Below are 12,788 nucleotides of genomic sequence, written 5' to 3'. Positions count from 1 at the left end.
ATTCACAAATGTACGAATCAGTCATGAAATTTTAATTTCTAATCTCGGCCTCTAATATATAGTATATATTTTTAAAGAATTTAAACACACTCTAAACCGTTAGTATAAGTCATTTTTAAACAATCGTAATGTGCTTTTAAAAAATGTTCAAATTAATTTAATGTTTGTAAGTTTATTAAAAATTATTTAATTCAATTTAATTCAATACTTTATAAATATTATAGATACTATAATCATATTTAATTCTTTAAAGGGAATAAAAAATTGCTTCCTAATAGTGCGTTCGGGGAGACTATTAGCGCTACTTCTTACATTCTATGGCTACGTTTACACCGTGCATTTAGGTCGCGGCCTATACAATAGATGTCCTTGTTTATCCTGTAGGTTAAACAAAGACACCTATCGTATAGGTCGCGGACTAAGCGCACGATGTAAACGTAGCCAATCTTCGTTATTTATTAAACAAGGATAACAAGGATAGAATACAGACACGGCGCTAATAGCGTCTCCCTGAACGCAGTGAAGAGAAAAAAATATATATTAAAGCTAGAGAGGGGGGAACAGTAACTTCTGCAATTTTTTCTCTGTTTTATTTGACAAGTAGAAAGAAACGACCTGCATAACATCGACCTAAATAAAATAGTTACATAGTTACATTCATCTGCAGAAAAAAAATTAAAATTCTACTAATTCTCTAAAAATTAAAAACAAATTATATACTAAGAACCGAGATTTTTAGGTATAGCACAGATACATTGAACGAGCAAAGATCAAATACGCATCATATACGCATCTCTTGTAAATATCTTCTGGATTCTTAATGTATTTATACCTTCGTTAATTAATACGTAATTAACGATATTTATACAACTGCAATTGCACGGTATCGCTTAAGTCTTGCACTAGTTAATTAAGTTATATAATTTACGTATCTCTACGTAATAATTAATTCTGTTATAATTCTGTATCAGGCACAACGCAAGACCCTGCTGCAATCGTTTCGGGCCGGTGACGAGGAGACAAGGACAGCGTTCATCGAGGAAGATCCATCGTTATCGTTCGGAACGGCTGCTGCCAAGCTGATAATCAACCTCGCTGCTGGTCTATCTGGGCACAACCACGTCATCACCTGCGCCTACGTACGGTCGGACGTACTGCCGGTCTGCCGATTTTTCACCAGCGAGCTAGAGCTAGGCCCGGAAGGTATCAAGTGAAATTTTGGCTTGCCGAAAATCTCAGCCGCAGAGGTACTCTTGATCGAGCAGGCGATACCTCTCATTAACGAGTACGTCGACATGGCGGTTACCGCAGTCCGGACAGAGAGGACGCGCACTAGGACGCGATGACGGATTCGGGGCTGTATTTCAGAAAATCTGGCAGAATTGAAATCTTGTGCGAGTATCTCGCACAAGTGTGTTTGTAGTTTGATTGCGCGACAGTTGTATTCAACTTCATCATGCGCTTCGTCCCATATATAACTTGTAACTTTGTTGTAAATAAATGTAGCTTATATTATCAAGCGAATGAAAATAATTAGTTGACGTAAAAATCGTGATATTGAGAGATCAAGAGCAAAAATTTGTTTGGGAAACAAAGACTAATTGTGTTGTTATGGGGAACGTTTAAAAGCGAATTTTTTTAACCAAGTTTTAAAGAGAATTTAAAGAAGTATTTGTACAGTAGACGACTCTGAATCCAAGACAACCTAGTCGACACCAACACTCGATTGAGGGAATTCAGATACAATAATTCTTTTTCTTTTCCTTTTTTTTAGAGCTTCCATCTTCTCGGCACGGCGATGTCATTTTTATGATATCGATGATATATGTATATCCCTGAGTCCCTATTCTTGAAAAATATCGCATACGAAAAATTAGGGAAATACTATAGTATGCGTTACATATACTATAGCATTTCTCTAGTTTTTCGTATGCGATACTTTTCAAGAATAGGGGCCCAGTAGTGGAATTCTGTAACTCGTTATGAACTCATAACGACTGCATAACCGAGTTACAGAATTCCACTGCTGGTCCGTGATTGCAATCATTTTCGCGAATTTAGCGCATTCCGAAACTTATCTCGCGGGGAAAAGTATGTGGCACAGCAGTGTCCAGCTGTGTCACAATCCTTGAGGCGTTCAAGAATTACGTCTAACGGTCTAAATAACTCTGGATGTAGTACTTTTGATATAGTATACGTGACGTAAACTGTAGCCTAGAATTATGTCTGGACGTAATTCTTGAACACACTTATACCCCTTCGGTAGCGTTTGCGCGTACAGTTCACTACGCATATATAAATTGCAATCTGCAACTGCAATATGTGATCTTTTGCTTTGACCTATGTCGATAACAAGTTGATTCAAAGATTCCAAGGTGCTTTTTCGGCTGATCCGTGAAAGTATCTACCATAAGCAATATTAATATAAAACGTAGCTCGTAGATCAAGCTTGTTCAATTTGAACTCCGGAGCCAAAACGCAAAGTCATTGACGTAAAAAAATTTAAAATTGGACAGATCTGTCGTACATATAGAGGCAGAAAAAGTCGCGATTCGGCGAAATACTGCTGAATATAATAATAATATATTCCTCCTGGCCGTTAATATCGCAGCAATCGCAGCAATCGCGGTTCATCGCAATTCATCGCAATTCATTGCAGTTCGTCCAAGGCTGAAGGATCCAAGTTTGGTTGGTCCAACTGGTCCAAGTTCGTCGTAGTGGTGTGCTCTGTGCTGCTGTGCGCGAGCGCACATTTATCTACCCTTCTCCACGGTGCACCGTGGTGTGGAAACGTCAGGAAACGTCGCGGATAATCGGGTACTCGTATTTAGCTAGCGAGCGGGGATTGGCGGAGTCAGTGGATAGCGAAGTCAGTCCTGCCTGGGTCAGTCCGCATTCGCAGTTGGTTACGTTCGGTCGTCACTGTTGTCAGGGTACCTATCATGGAACAAAGACTACGTTTATATTTTTATCCTGTAGGCTAAACAAAGACATTTATCGTATAGGTCGCGGACTAAGCGCACGGTGTAAACGTAGCCAAAGTCGGAATGGATTCCGATCGGAATTATTCCGTTTTCTCCAGAAAACACAATAGAAATCTAGGGAATAATTGAATAATTCCGATCTCGGAATCCATTCCGACTTTGTTCCATGATAGGTACCCGGGTCGCGTTACGTCCAGTTACGTCGTTATAAGTTGTCAGCAGTTGTCAGTCGTTCGTGAGTAATCGTGAGTGATCGGGAGTATTTCCGCGAGATATGTACCGTTAAATCACGTTAAACCAGGAACGAAGTACACGCATCTTTATTCTTTTCGTGCAAGGGGAATCGTACGGCATTTATTGCGCGCGTGAATTGTACACAGATGTCTATTGTTTGAGCGCGAGGCAATGATTCTATGAGAGACCAAGCCTAATAGATATCCCTCGATCTACTATTCTACTGATTCAAGCAGTTTGTGAATTACCCGAAGAGATTTGCTGAATAGCAATTATGTGGAAACCCTTCGAACCTGGCAGTTCGCCCGTAGATTGGTGCGAGCGCAACTACAACATCTCTCCTAGCATCGCCGAGTTTATGAACACGGTTTGTATTGCGCGTTTGTTTACACATATGTTTTATGTGCGTGTATGGACCTTTCTTTGTTCGATCAATTTGAAAACGGTTCTACCTGGACAAGAAAGTTCAAGTATCAATGCTTCTTGAGTTACGAGAATCGTAATTCGATAGAATTTTAATTACGTGATTGACCCGAAAGTAGGGAGACCTAGAGGTCTTCCCTAGAGACTGAGGAATAATTTATCTCGAAGATATTTAATGTTGAAAATTATATAAATTTAAATGATAATGAATTTCCTGTTTTTTCTTTTGTTGAGAGATGAATATTTATATAGTTACAAGTTACAGAATAGACCTACTGATGAGTTTCCAGGTGTTTTGCATGAGGAAAACAGTTTGATAAGTAGTATTTTGCACAAGGCAAATTCTACATTTGTAAAATGTCAAATCAATGTAAAAAATAATGTAATTAAAAAAAAGCGTCATAAATCAGATATAATGCTTGTGATAAAGGAAGTCTATATTACTTTATAAACAAGATAAAAAAGATATACAGCTTTTATGGCTATTTCTTATAAATTCTAAATAGGAATTTATTTTTTCCGCACAAAAGTGTCCTGATATCAATGGTTATTCAACTAGGAGAATTGAGATACGATTGAATTATAATTAAAAGTTACGAAATGACAACTTTTTCCTCAAGAGAAAGGTACAAGTGGACAATAAAATCTTAATATCCAGTATTTTCTAAATTAATCATAAAGATATTTAATATTCAGAGTTACATCAATACAAGTATATAAATGATTTCCAGTTTTTTGTCGGGACGGGTAATTTTTTGCTTAAGGCAGGTTCTAAATATGTCGACAATTTCATAGGTCGAAGTTGTTTAAATCCGAGACAAAAGCTTGTCGTGTAATTGCGAATAATGAAATAATATTACTAAACAGAACAAAGGATATATACTAGAAAGATAACAAAACAACAGTACGTTTATACCTATATAAAGACAAGGAAGAATATAGTTAATTTATCTTGATTCATTATTTCTTATTTCCAATAACTCTGATATATGATGAGTCTTTATCTTTTCTTATTTGTATCTGATGAGCCTTTATCTTCATCTAGAAATTTTATCGCACTAGTATAAACGGAAGTTGTTGAAAACAGTTTTATCTGGAACTATTTCATATTTTAGTTAGAACAATGGAACATGATATTATATTTCTGCTAAATATAGTTTATGTAAATATAAAAGACCATTTTTGGCACAGACTCGTTAAATCATGATGAATTGTATTGGAAAAATAAATATGAAAGGGAATACAAATATAGAAAGGGAGTAGAGTATATTTTTCATTGTTTAACTTATCTACTGTTTTTATTTTCTAGTTGAGTAATGTGGTCTTCGTGTTGCTTCCACCCGTGCTCATGCACCTATTTAGAGATTATGCACGCTTTGTGAATCCAGGAATTCATGTATTTTGGTTTTTATTGATGGTAGTCGGACTTTCTAGTGCGTATTTTCATGCTACTTTATCCTTGATAGGTGAGAATTCCAAGTATCAATATTTATTACTTAACAATTTAAGAAATTTAATGTTTTTCATAACGAAAGAAGTGCTATTTAAAAGTACTTGTCAAAATGTATGTTTATTTGCTTAATTGGTGAAATTAATATTTATGTTGCGTTATAGCTAATTTTGTGCATATATGCGATAGGTCAACTATTAGATGAATTGTCTATTTTGTGGGTGTATATGGCAGGCTTCTGTATGTTCTTTCCCAGAAGATATTTCCCCAATGTCGTACATAATGACAGAAAGCTCTTCTCTATATGCGCAACGTTGCCCACTCTAATCGCTACCGGCTTGGCCTTGATACATCCGGCTGTAAATGCTTTCGCATTGATGAGCCTGGGCGTACCGGCGATTGGATTCTTGATCATGGAGCTGAAAAGGTAATTTCTTTGTACACACAGACATCCAATATAAAAATTACGCGGATTTAAAAAGAGAAACTCCAATAATGATTAATATAACGGAAACGTAAGAATATATTCGATGTAGAAGTCGCACAGAATAATACAATAAGATTGTAACGGTGTCTTAAAAAATTTGAAGGACTACCTCGGTAAGAGTGTACAGACTAGGGTTGCGATGCGGCATCATGTGGATACTAGCAGTGGTCTGTTGGCTAAACGATCGTCTGTTCTGCGATACCTGGCTGAATTTAAACTTCCCGTATCTCCATGCATTGTGGCATTTGTTTATCTTCATCGCGAGTTATACTGCGGCGGTGCTCTTTGCGTACTTCGCCGTGCAAGATGAGAAGCCGCAGCAATCTCCGGTGCTCAAGTATTGGCCCAGAGACAACTTTGAACTCGGTATACCGTACGTGACTATTCGAAGTTATGTGAAGTCGAGTTACAATATGAATATATAGCTCTCGTAATAATTTCGAGAGCATTAATACTGTAATGCATTATTATTTATTACGCGATAGTATACTTGGTACAGCTATAGCAATATTTAGCGTTTAAATGCGCAGATGTTCGATGTGATGTCCTGTGATTCATGTAAACATTAATTTTATCATACTTTATCTTGTCTTATCTTGTTTTAAAGAATTGATTATAAAATGTCTTTAAGAAAATATAAAATTAAATTTTATACTATGAGAAAAAATATGAAAATGTGATATAAAAAAATGTCTACATAAGTGGCACATTGAATACTTATGATTTAGTAATAATTTCAAAAATCATTATATAAATGAGCATATGTAATATTTGATTTGAGACATTGATTTATTACTACTATATACGTCTTTTGAATTATTGTTTTATATATTATACATTTTATTTATTTAACACTTGAAATAACTGAAAATATCAATGACTAATAAGCGAATTACATGTCCCATAGTAGCTTAACATCTCTACCTGACAATTAGCTTTCCTCCTAGTTATATTAGTTAGTAAAGTGTTTCTCTCCCATAAAAATCTGGAATTGACCTTATAAAGATATATACAGCTTTATGATGAATGTTACATTGTTATAAACGATGTAATAAGTTCTGTACACAATTAAAAGCAGCGTATATGAAAATGATTAATTTCTCATGCGAAGAGATTATAAAATCGCAGATATTATGATTACATATATGTATACATTAGCGAATTAGAAATTATTTATGAAATGATTACATTGTGATATGTACTCTTGTTAACTTTTTTACAAAGGACTATTTTATAAATGTGCTATAATACACAAATCGTCACTAAGAATACGCATGCGTGTGTATTTTATATTTTTAAGTACCAGAAAAATGTAAAGATGTAACATAGATATAAATATTAATTTTAATAGTGTCCTATCAATTAAATTCTAATTAGAATAGAATCTCAAAATTTTAACAACCATCTTAGATGTAAGACTACGTGTGTGTGTGTGTGTGTGTGTGTGTGTGGTGTATGTATATGTATGTGTGTGCAATAAAGAAAATATTGGATGAAGCATTTAATTTTTTGCGGTATTGTGGACTGTAATTACAATTAATTGTTACGACTACTCTGTTTTATTTATAGAAATTACAATGAAACTGGAATGTTAAATTTTATATATTATCCATATAATGCATAATTTACATATATTATTTTCGATTATTTTAATGTAATTAAATATTATACAATTATGTAATTGTATTATACAAACGTGTAATAAAAATATCAAATATCAGAAACGAATAAATTTGTACAATTAAATAATCTAATAATTAAGAAGCAGAAGGTACATTTTCATCGTACTCCCCCCTAAAACACATAACATTCTTGTCAGTTTCGTGGACTTTTACTTCATACAACAATTCGGGATTGGACATGTGCTTTTTTAACTCATTGAAAATATATATAGCGACATTTTCGGTCGTTGAAACTGTTTTTCGGAAGTAGCCCACTTGCTCATCTATATTTTTATGATCCATCTGATCCATCAACACCTTTTCCATACAGTCCTTTAAATCTTCCAAATTCATGACCATTCCTGTTAGCGGATTTACAGGTCCGCGAACGGTTACTTCCACTAAAAGTTAAATTAATTTTATCCCGATTTCATGCGTAAGATTTCATGCGTAAGATTTCGTGCATCAAAAAATTTAACATTAAAAATTCAAAAGTTGAAAAAGTTCAAAAACAATGATGTCCAACTTCTTAGCAAGAACTTTTTCTTACAAATCTATGCTCTCTTCAAAATTTATGTATTAAATGATTCTAATTAAATTAGGTCTTATAAATGCCAAGCTTCCGCTAGAAAAAGAAAAAAATTAATTCGACGAAAAAAATATCCTATGTATTTTTTCAGATATATTGTTTAAGACTGATCTTCTTGTGTTTGCCTAGTATGTAATGTAAACAATGAAGTGATAAATTGATAATACAAACCATGGTAATTGTGCCCATGTCCCCAAACATTATTGCACTTTCCGTATACTACTTCATTCTCGTGCTCGCTTAGGAATGGGCTAAAATTAAATTGTTTAAATCGGTATGGTGTTCTCTCTCTGAACAAAATCTTCCTTTGATCAATTCAGTAAATTGACTTTTTTTCTCTAAAAAAGAGCTTGATATATGTTATTATACATATATATAATTTTTTTCGTATGTAAAAACAACAGTTTTTTTAAGCTTTTAATAATAAACATAAAGATCGAGAATGAAATTTTTCTCATTTGAAGACAAAACAAACTATTGTAGATTGCCGAAGTTCGAAGACTGATTAGTGTCTAATTATCTTTTAAATGATTGAAAAACGATAAATTTTTTGTAAGAATGACTTTCTGGGATTTTCTGAGAAGAAGTTCTTTGTTAAAGATTTCAAGTTATTTGATTTTAAGATTTGTAATTCATCAACATCGCATAATATTCCGGGAAATCGTATGCTCGCAATGAACAAGAGGCGTTCTCTCTCCCTGAGAATGATTCCTCGATCGTGAAATTTATATAAAGTGTTCGTTAGATCAAAGATCCGTTCTATTCACCAATTCGACACGCACCTGTTCAAACGATGGCAGCAGGATATCTGTGCCTTCCGAGTCAAATAAGCGATCGGCCTTCTTTCACGATTTGAAATCTCCATTCTCCAATCACCGGGAACACGCAGACACAAAGCTCAAGAATATCTTGTAAACGATGAAAAAATGTTCTTTCCGATGGATGCGCGGCGATGACCGCAACAGCTGAAAATCGACGTAATTATTAGAATAATCAGAGATCTCTGTGAATAATTGTCCAACAAAGAACACAGTATATAACGATGAATCAGAAATCTATTTTAGATAGCTGAGCCTGTGGAAAATAGATTCAGCAAAGTGCCTGCTGTAAATTATGTTGGCAGAATACCAGTAAAAATATCTTGCCAGCGGAATATGATAGCAGATTTATTGTGTGATATATACATGATTTTTTAATTTGCAGTTTTTTTAATTAAACGTTTTTATGGTTTTACAAGACATATGTACATTTCTTGTAAAAAATCGCAGAAAATGCTAAAAACTCTTAATTATGCCAGTATATTAAGCATCAAACGCTAAATGTAAGATTCGTAAAATTGATATTAAATCGGTACAATCGAAATTATCATAATCCTGATATTAGTATTATGTACAGTATTGCTTGTAGATATTGAGAAGCGAAACGTCGACAAAATATATTATTTACGTCCCTCGATGACGAGGTCAGTAAAGTTTTAGCAATATTTCTTCAAATTTTGATATGGAACGATATTTACAAATAGATCTTTGACGTCGACGTAATGTTCGATTTCGAAAGCAAAATATCTTTCTTCTGCGAACACAAGGGTGTTTCCGTCTATTTTTACTACAATTGCTGCGCAGTTCAATCGTCAAGACACGCACATCTTTTTAATTATTCTAATAGATTTGCCTGTTGCTGAGAGCATGGACCTACGGAATATAGAAAAATATTACATCAATCTAGACTATGAAGAACTGAAGAGTAAAAAAAGTGTAAGTACTTAGATCTACATATACACAAACAAATTGCCAATAGACCGCAAAATTTACCGTTAAAAATGGAAATTCTTTTGGCTAAAGAAACAGACCTGATCACTCTTGTTAAAAATGAGATGAGAGAAAAGGATCTGATCACTCTTTGTTATAATGCTGTCTCCTTTCACGTCATTTTCAGAAAGCATCAATGGAAATATATGCTATGTGCAAGGAGATAAAATTAAAGCATGAAACTTTTGTGGATAGGTAAAAACATTAAATTGGCATTTAATCTTATCGCGAACGATACGACAAAAGTTACAGCTAAAAGTAAAAATCATCTATCTTTGTTTCTATCATCTTTAATTGCTTTTTACAATTGTAGACTCGAAAAGACATTACTAATATTAGAGAATCATATGCCTCTTTTCAAATCTATTTGTAATCACACAGATGTACCTGAAGCTATTATAACATATGTAAATTATTATAGGATAAACATATATAAACCTAATCGTATTACAGGTAATATATCTGTAATTGTAAAAATATTTCATTAATGCTCACTTTTTAATATTTTACTTTGTTTATAAATAAGAACAGATTGTGTTTCTTTTATTTTTTTTAGAAAAGATTAAACAAGAACTTATTTGGACGTTAATACTGACACTTCTTAATTTTTGCGCAAGGGATGACGTACAATATTTTTTAGAAACTTGCATCATGTAATTATCTAATTGAAATTCATTCTATTATTAAATACTTATTGAAGATATTAATCGATTCATATTTTTTTTTGTGTTAAAATTAGTGTGAATATTACACACGTCTGTTTACAGAGAGAGCATTTCAAAAGTCTTTATACGTTATGTTATAAATTTTATTGCGAAAACAGCTCTAATATAATCAACAATTTTTCTTTTACTCTATGCTTTATACTTTATTTTAAAATTGAATGAATTTTGAATTAAAAAATGTATCTAAAGGCTTTCGAAATAGTTTGATATTATTTTATATTTTAGCACAAATTCGTTGGCAGATAATGATCTATATAATAAGAAGTATAAAGAGTTATTTTCACGTAAGAGAAACAGATTTAAGATTTAATTAAAAAATTTTTTCGCCTCTAATAAAAATTTTTTAAATTTTATATATAGATCAGACCATTGAAATAATACTTCTAGAAGATTCGGATTTATATGCAGTTATTAAATATTTAAAGATATCAGAAAACTCTCGAAATTTAAGTAAAATATGGGTATCAGAATCAATAAAATGCAACTTTTTGTCACTTATGTATAAAGTTTTTAGCAAATTCACTGATGTTATTCGTGTATTTAAATCTAAGCAAGAATTACTTACACCTCCTATATCTTATAAAATAAACGTAACATCCATATGGTCTGAAGATATTGCGACTGCAAAAAATTTAGCAGCATCTTTAGATGTATGCATATTTAAATTGATTTTACTCTTTATTGTTTAAATTGTATAGCACAATACTATCAAATTGTTTTCAAACGATTTTTCTTTTTAACAGAGAAATATTGTCCTCATAAATACTCTGGATTTCTATGAAACGATGATAGTTATGCCTTATATAGAAATATTCAAGATTCCACTGTGTAATCTCAATTTTAATGAAGAACATCACATAGTAAACATGATAAAGCCAATATGTTCGAAAAAGAGGCCTGTACCTGCAAATCCGATTTATAATTACATGTTTTATGACGGTACATGGCAAAAGCCTGTACAAAATACTTATTGGTTACATAATAACACTACTATACTAAGAGCAAGTGCAACAAAGTATACATCTTGCCTAATTTCAACCAATAATAAATTTTGAATTTAAGAAATTCAATAATGATTTCTAACAAATTTTCAATTTTTATATTATTCTAGAGATGATATGAGCAGATGTTTTATATCAGCTATAAAAGGGTTCAAAATCTGGAGTGAGCTGTCCACTGAATCCAGAATGCAAATATTATCCAAGTTCGCGTTTTTACTAGAATACATTAGGTACCTCAAACTAATAAAATTATTGTATCTCTTATGCATAGTTTATATTATCTTCTTCCGGTTTTGTTTTTAGTAAATCTGAATTGTCGGAAATAGTACTCAAATGGATAAAATTTCCACACTGGTACAAGAATTCATTGCAGCCTCAAAGTGGACGATCCTTGGTGATAAGAACCCGTAAACCAAAAGGTGTCATCACGCTTATAGAGAAGAGAGAAGCAGATCTGTTTCGTAAATTGACACAGAGTTTAATAATCGGCAATTCCGTCGTCGTAATATGTACCGCAAAATCGTGCAATATAATAGAATATTGCGACCTGTTTTTGTCATCTGGGATACCTCCAGGCGTGATAAATATGTTGACGTGTGAGGGCATAAAGCCCTTAAATAAATGCTATGACGCGCTCGATTTGAACGAAATTTATTATCAATTTACCGTAGGCAAGCAAATTGCAACCATGATTTAGAAATTTTATCGATCCTATACAGCACGAATTTCATTCCAGCAACATTGCAACGTTCCAGCAATATTGCAGTAATATTGCAAACATTATTGCAGCAATATTGCTGCAAGCTTTCAATCAGTATGGAGTATTTGATGTTTGTGACGAAGCTGTCAAAATGCTGATAAATACTCAAGAGTGTAAACAGATTCCTACATTCGATTTCATTTTAAGACTATAATATTTTATTGTGAAATATGGCGATACTTTTATGTGTAAAAAGATGATTTTGATCACTCTCGATCATTAGTAATTTTTTAAAATAAAGATTTACGATTGTATATATTTGCAATATTATACATACTATACTTCCAATTGACGTAAAAAAAATTATGCGTCGCAATTAATGGTTAGAATCATCGTTTGTACTCCAACGTTATGTTTAATATTTCACGCGCGTTACAGAAATTTCCCCTTTACACCCTACACGGTTATCCAATCCTCTACATTCGTAAATATTCGAAACGTTAAAAAAAATCGAACCTGTTAAATGTGTCCACCTTCAGACATGTAGATGCACGAATTTATGATCTATACGTAGACGCGTTTCACGTCAGTTTCTTTTCATGTGCAAATGCCTTGAACCTAATCTAATCTAGAGTCCTAGATTTCTCAGAGAGGCGCAACCGGCTTAAGTTACTATGACAAAGGTACTAGGGAGGGTACTAAACATGGCTGACATACTATGAAGCG

The 12,788-nt window shown here is 33.1% G+C and overlaps 3 protein-coding genes and 1 pseudogene across 8 annotated transcripts in view; 3 read left to right on the top strand and 1 right to left on the bottom strand.

The window, feature by feature from the left end:
* Positions 1–1,449, top strand: part of LOC108722421 (malate dehydrogenase) — a 3,808-nt gene extending 2,359 nt beyond the window's left edge. The window contains 2 exon segments of the mRNA XM_018447527.1: positions 1–10; positions 972–1,449. The exon segment at positions 1–10 is cut by the window's left edge and continues 362 nt beyond it. Coding sequence (XP_018303029.1) covers positions 1–10; positions 972–1,346 — 385 coding nt within the window. The 3' untranslated portion in view covers positions 1,347–1,449.
* Positions 1,450–2,864: 1,415 nt separating this feature from the next.
* On the top strand, positions 2,865–6,163 carry bwa (alkaline ceramidase). 5 transcript variants are annotated; one of them, XM_018447536.1, is made up of 5 exons: positions 2,865–2,884; positions 3,365–3,585; positions 4,951–5,107; positions 5,281–5,518; positions 5,682–6,163. In XM_018447536.1, exons 2-5 carry the CDS (start codon positions 3,493–3,495, stop codon positions 6,001–6,003), a joined length of 810 nt encoding a protein of 269 aa, XP_018303038.1. In that variant the 5' UTR covers positions 2,865–2,884; positions 3,365–3,492; the 3' UTR covers positions 6,004–6,163. The 5 variants fall into 5 exon arrangements, with proteins under 5 accessions (XP_018303038.1, XP_018303035.1, XP_018303034.1 ...); XM_018447533.1 differs by lacking the exon at positions 2,865–2,884 and adding an exon at positions 2,950–2,975 and having other exon boundaries at positions 3,158–3,585; XM_018447534.1 differs by lacking the exon at positions 2,865–2,884 and adding an exon at positions 3,129–3,219 and having other exon boundaries at positions 3,286–3,585.
* A 1,155-nt stretch (positions 6,164–7,318) lies between these two features.
* On the bottom strand, positions 7,319–12,656 carry purple (6-pyruvoyl tetrahydrobiopterin synthase purple). 2 transcript variants are annotated; one of them, XM_018447530.1, is made up of 4 exons: positions 12,579–12,656; positions 8,611–8,793; positions 8,000–8,079; positions 7,319–7,640 (listed from the first exon to the last, which is right to left on the bottom strand). In XM_018447530.1, exons 2-4 carry the CDS (start codon positions 8,691–8,693, stop codon positions 7,336–7,338), a joined length of 468 nt encoding a protein of 155 aa, XP_018303032.1. In that variant the 5' UTR covers positions 8,694–8,793; positions 12,579–12,656; the 3' UTR covers positions 7,319–7,335. The 2 variants fall into 2 exon arrangements, with proteins under 2 accessions (XP_018303032.1, XP_018303033.1); XM_018447531.1 differs by lacking the exon at positions 12,579–12,656 and adding an exon at positions 9,345–9,445.
* Positions 9,548–12,122, top strand: LOC108722425 (uncharacterized; annotated as a pseudogene).
* Positions 12,657–12,788: the final 132 nt, after the last annotated feature.

The sequence above is a fragment of the Mycetomoellerius zeteki genome, unplaced genomic scaffold, assembly GCF_001594055.1.
Source record: "Mycetomoellerius zeteki isolate Tzet28-1 unplaced genomic scaffold, Tzet1.0 scaffold203, whole genome shotgun sequence".
Classification (NCBI taxonomy): domain Eukaryota; kingdom Metazoa; phylum Arthropoda; class Insecta; order Hymenoptera; family Formicidae; genus Mycetomoellerius; species Mycetomoellerius zeteki.
Note: the sequence above shows the minus strand (reverse complement) of the source record. Positions and strands in the feature narration are given on the sequence as shown.

What these genes read in the sequence shown, in the direction of transcription:
- bwa (XM_018447536.1), top strand. Translation starts at nt 3,493, where the DNA reads ATGTGGAAACCCTTCGAACCTGGCAGTTCGCCCGTAGATTGGTGCGAG. An exon ending in TCGCCGAGTTTATGAACACG is followed by an intron (nt 3,586 to 4,950) that starts GTTTGTATTGCG and finishes TTTATTTTCTAG; the next exon opens with TTGAGTAATGTGGTCTTCGT. An exon ending in TGCTACTTTATCCTTGATAG is followed by an intron (nt 5,108 to 5,280) that starts GTGAGAATTCCA and finishes TATATGCGATAG; the next exon opens with GTCAACTATTAGATGAATTG.
- purple (XM_018447530.1), bottom strand. Translation starts at nt 8,693, where the DNA reads ATGGAGATTTCAAATCGTGAAAGAAGGCCGATCGCTTATTTGACTCGG. An exon ending in TGCTGCCATCGTTTGAACAG is followed by an intron (nt 8,080 to 8,610) that starts GTGCGTGTCGAA and finishes ATTTAATTTTAG; the next exon opens with CCCATTCCTAAGCGAGCACG. An exon ending in ACATGGGCACAATTACCATG is followed by an intron (nt 7,641 to 7,999) that starts GTTTGTATTATC and finishes TTTAACTTTTAG; the next exon opens with TGGAAGTAACCGTTCGCGGA.